General features: G+C 34.1%; 1 protein-coding gene across 1 annotated transcript; it reads right to left on the bottom strand.

The window, feature by feature from the left end:
* Positions 1 to 402: 402 nt before the first annotated feature.
* On the bottom strand, positions 403 to 2,399 carry LOC104894238 (RING-H2 finger protein ATL47). The gene has a single exon (XM_010680428.4). The coding sequence runs from the start codon at positions 1,706 to 1,708 to the stop codon at positions 476 to 478; it is 1,233 nt and encodes a 410-aa protein (XP_010678730.2). The 5' UTR covers positions 1,709 to 2,399; the 3' UTR covers positions 403 to 475.
* Between the last annotated feature and the right edge of the window lie 537 nt (positions 2,400 to 2,936).

Here is a 2,936-nt window from a genome sequence, read left to right as displayed (position 1 = left end):
GCTAATGTTAAAGTCGTCATTTCTAGACAAGGCTACATTTACACACCGGATATTCCACCCACTAGAAATAGAGAACAAACGTAATTATACTTCACTGCATTGAATCCATTATTTATTATTTATTTATGTCTATCTCTAAATCGCCCACTCGGTAGACAAAGTACATTACGTCATTTCACTAATGTTACAATTTACATGTGGTCACATTGACAAAACTTAATGCACTAATGCTACTTCATGCAACAAAAAGAACATAGATAAATCAGTAATTAAAAGTCACTAATGAGGCAGAGTGCACCATAAGAGTATTGAGTTTCAAACTTTCAATATCAATGACAATGGTATTCCATACAACAAAAATGACATATAGAAACCAACAAAAGTATAAGATCAAAAGAAAGATTGTGGTAAAATAACATTAGCTTCATTGATGAAGATGGCCAAAAAGAATATTACAAAAAACAACAAAGAAAATTCAGTCAAGGACATGATCCCTAGTAGACAATGGTAAGACAACATTAAGAGGAGGTGGACCACCATTAACATGAAAATTGGTTTCTGATGAACCTTGTAACTTACCCTTCTTAGACCAAAGCCATATCTTAGAGACAGAAAAACTCTCCCTTCTATTCCTCCTACTAATCTTCTTTCCTTCAATATCTCCATCAACCAAACAATCCCCATTCAATTGTCCCATCATTTTATCAATCTTTGTTTCACCACCACTAACACCACTATCACCACTATTTGGTGACAATGCCACTTGCAAATTTGAATCAGCAAGCACATATTGATATGACCCCAATGAATAGCATCTCCTTGCATCTAACTGACTACTACTACCACCACCACCACCACCACCTCCATCATCGCCAACACTCGAATCTCCACTTTCGTGTTCTTTGATCGACTCACCCTTCTCACCGCGATCATCCACACTCCGAAACTTCCCTAATCTTACAGAGAAAACCCTCCTTTCACCAGCATTCTCTTCCATGATAGTAGGCTTATTATAATTGAGATGATTACTATTGAAAGAATGACCAATTCGAAAGCTACTTTCGCAATCAACAACAGACCGCCCAAATGACAATGCCCTCCAGAAATCCAAGCTAAATTCTTGGTTTTCCAATCCAGAATAACCCAAAAGACTGCCCCTACAAAGAGGGCAAGTTGAATTGGATAAAAGCCATGTATCTATACAGCTGATGTGAAAAGCATGACTACACAATGGTAGTAACCTTAACTTATCTTGCTCACAAAATTCACACAAACAAACAGCACAATCAAAGGGTTCTTTCATACCCATTACATCTTTGTAATAAAATACAGGTAAAGCATCAATGAGAGCTTGATCTAAACCTGAATCATGGAGTCTAAACAGCTGCTGAAGTTGCCTTTGAAGTGCCTCAGAAGTTGTATTATTGTTACTGTTATCTGAGTTTCTTGAATTAGATGGAAAAATTGAGAAAGAGGGTCTTTTCATAAGATATCTAATTAAAAGATGAAGAATTCCAGCAATAAAGAAAATCATGGCTAAAATTACTATAATTAAAAGAACAACTGGACTAATCTTACTACCAGAAGATGATGAAGATGGTGAAGTATTTCTAGTAGAAGGAGCTGGGAATGGTGGAGGAGAGATGGTAGGAGGTGGTGAAATCATAAAATTACCACTTTGCTTAAATTGAATGGCTAATTTATACATTTTTAGCAACTGGGTTTTTCTCAATTTAAGCCCTTTATTGCCAAAAATGTATAGAAACTATGAACCAAAGGATAAACATATGAACAAGAAGAAGAAGAAAAAACCCAACAAACTAATCAAAACCAAGACTAATTATTACTAATTATTAGAAGAATACTTAGTTATAAAGATTGAATCTTTTTTGTCCTAATTATTAGAAGAAGGAGAAAAATGTAAGGAGAAAATTAGAAATAATTTATAGTAGAAGTGAAGATTAAATTCAGGTGACCTACCTGAGATTTGGGGAGCTGAAAACCAAAAAAAAACAGAGTAGTTGGTAAATAGCAAAGAGATTTGGTTTTGAAAGACTGTAGTTTTTTTAGAAATTTGAGGAACAAGAAACAGGTGTGATTTTCTCTCTCCTCTTTCATTAAAATTTGTTTTAAAGTTCATAATGGTCCTTTTTAGATGAAAAGGAAAGCTGGGTAATACATACTTTTTGCTTTTTCTCTACTATTTTTCTGGGTTAAAAAATGGGATTGAGAGATAAAAAAGAAGAAAACCCAGAAAAAAAAAATGAAAAAAAAGGGAAGTGAGGGAGAAGAAGAAGGTCGGATTTGGCACTCTCTGCCACTCGGTGAACAAGAAAGTGACAGGTTTTTTGGGTTTTTGCTGCTTTTTTTTGGGTACTACTTTAGTAGACACCTCATACTTTGTGAATTTATTAGTATATCATAAATGAGAGATTTAAAGTTTAAGTATGATGTTGAGAAATTTATTAATTGAAGATTTTGTTTTTCACGAAAGTTTTATTTTCTTCTGTATCATGATGTAAAATTAAATGGGGTGGAGTGGTAGAGGCCACGAGCTGTAAGGATGAATCAGTTTGAGGTGTTCCAGATTGGCATTGGTTGGTAGTACTTGGTAGTTAGCTCTTCAAACTTGAAATTGATCTTTGCTCATTCTATATCAATTATCAATATGATATGTAACATTCTTACTTTGCTTAATAATAACAGTACAAGACTTCAAAGTTTGTGGTCTTGGTATAGACGTATAGTGATCCAAATTCCGAACTAGTTAAAAGGTGGGTGCGACACATAGCTATGTCGGAGTATTGCTGGTTTTCTATGCGTTTGTGCTACTGTTAAAAAGTTATATACAGTACATACTAATTTTATCTTAAAAGTTTATAATAGTTTTTTTTTAGAGAAATTTCATCAATTGAAGGCCAAATGACATCTACAAT

The sequence above is a fragment of the Beta vulgaris genome, chromosome 5 (assembly GCF_026745355.1).
Source record: "Beta vulgaris subsp. vulgaris cultivar EL10 chromosome 5, EL10.2, whole genome shotgun sequence".
Lineage (NCBI taxonomy): Eukaryota > Viridiplantae > Streptophyta > Magnoliopsida > Caryophyllales > Amaranthaceae > Beta > Beta vulgaris.
The sequence above is the reverse complement of the archived record's forward strand: the minus strand, read 5'-3'. Positions and strand labels throughout refer to the sequence as shown.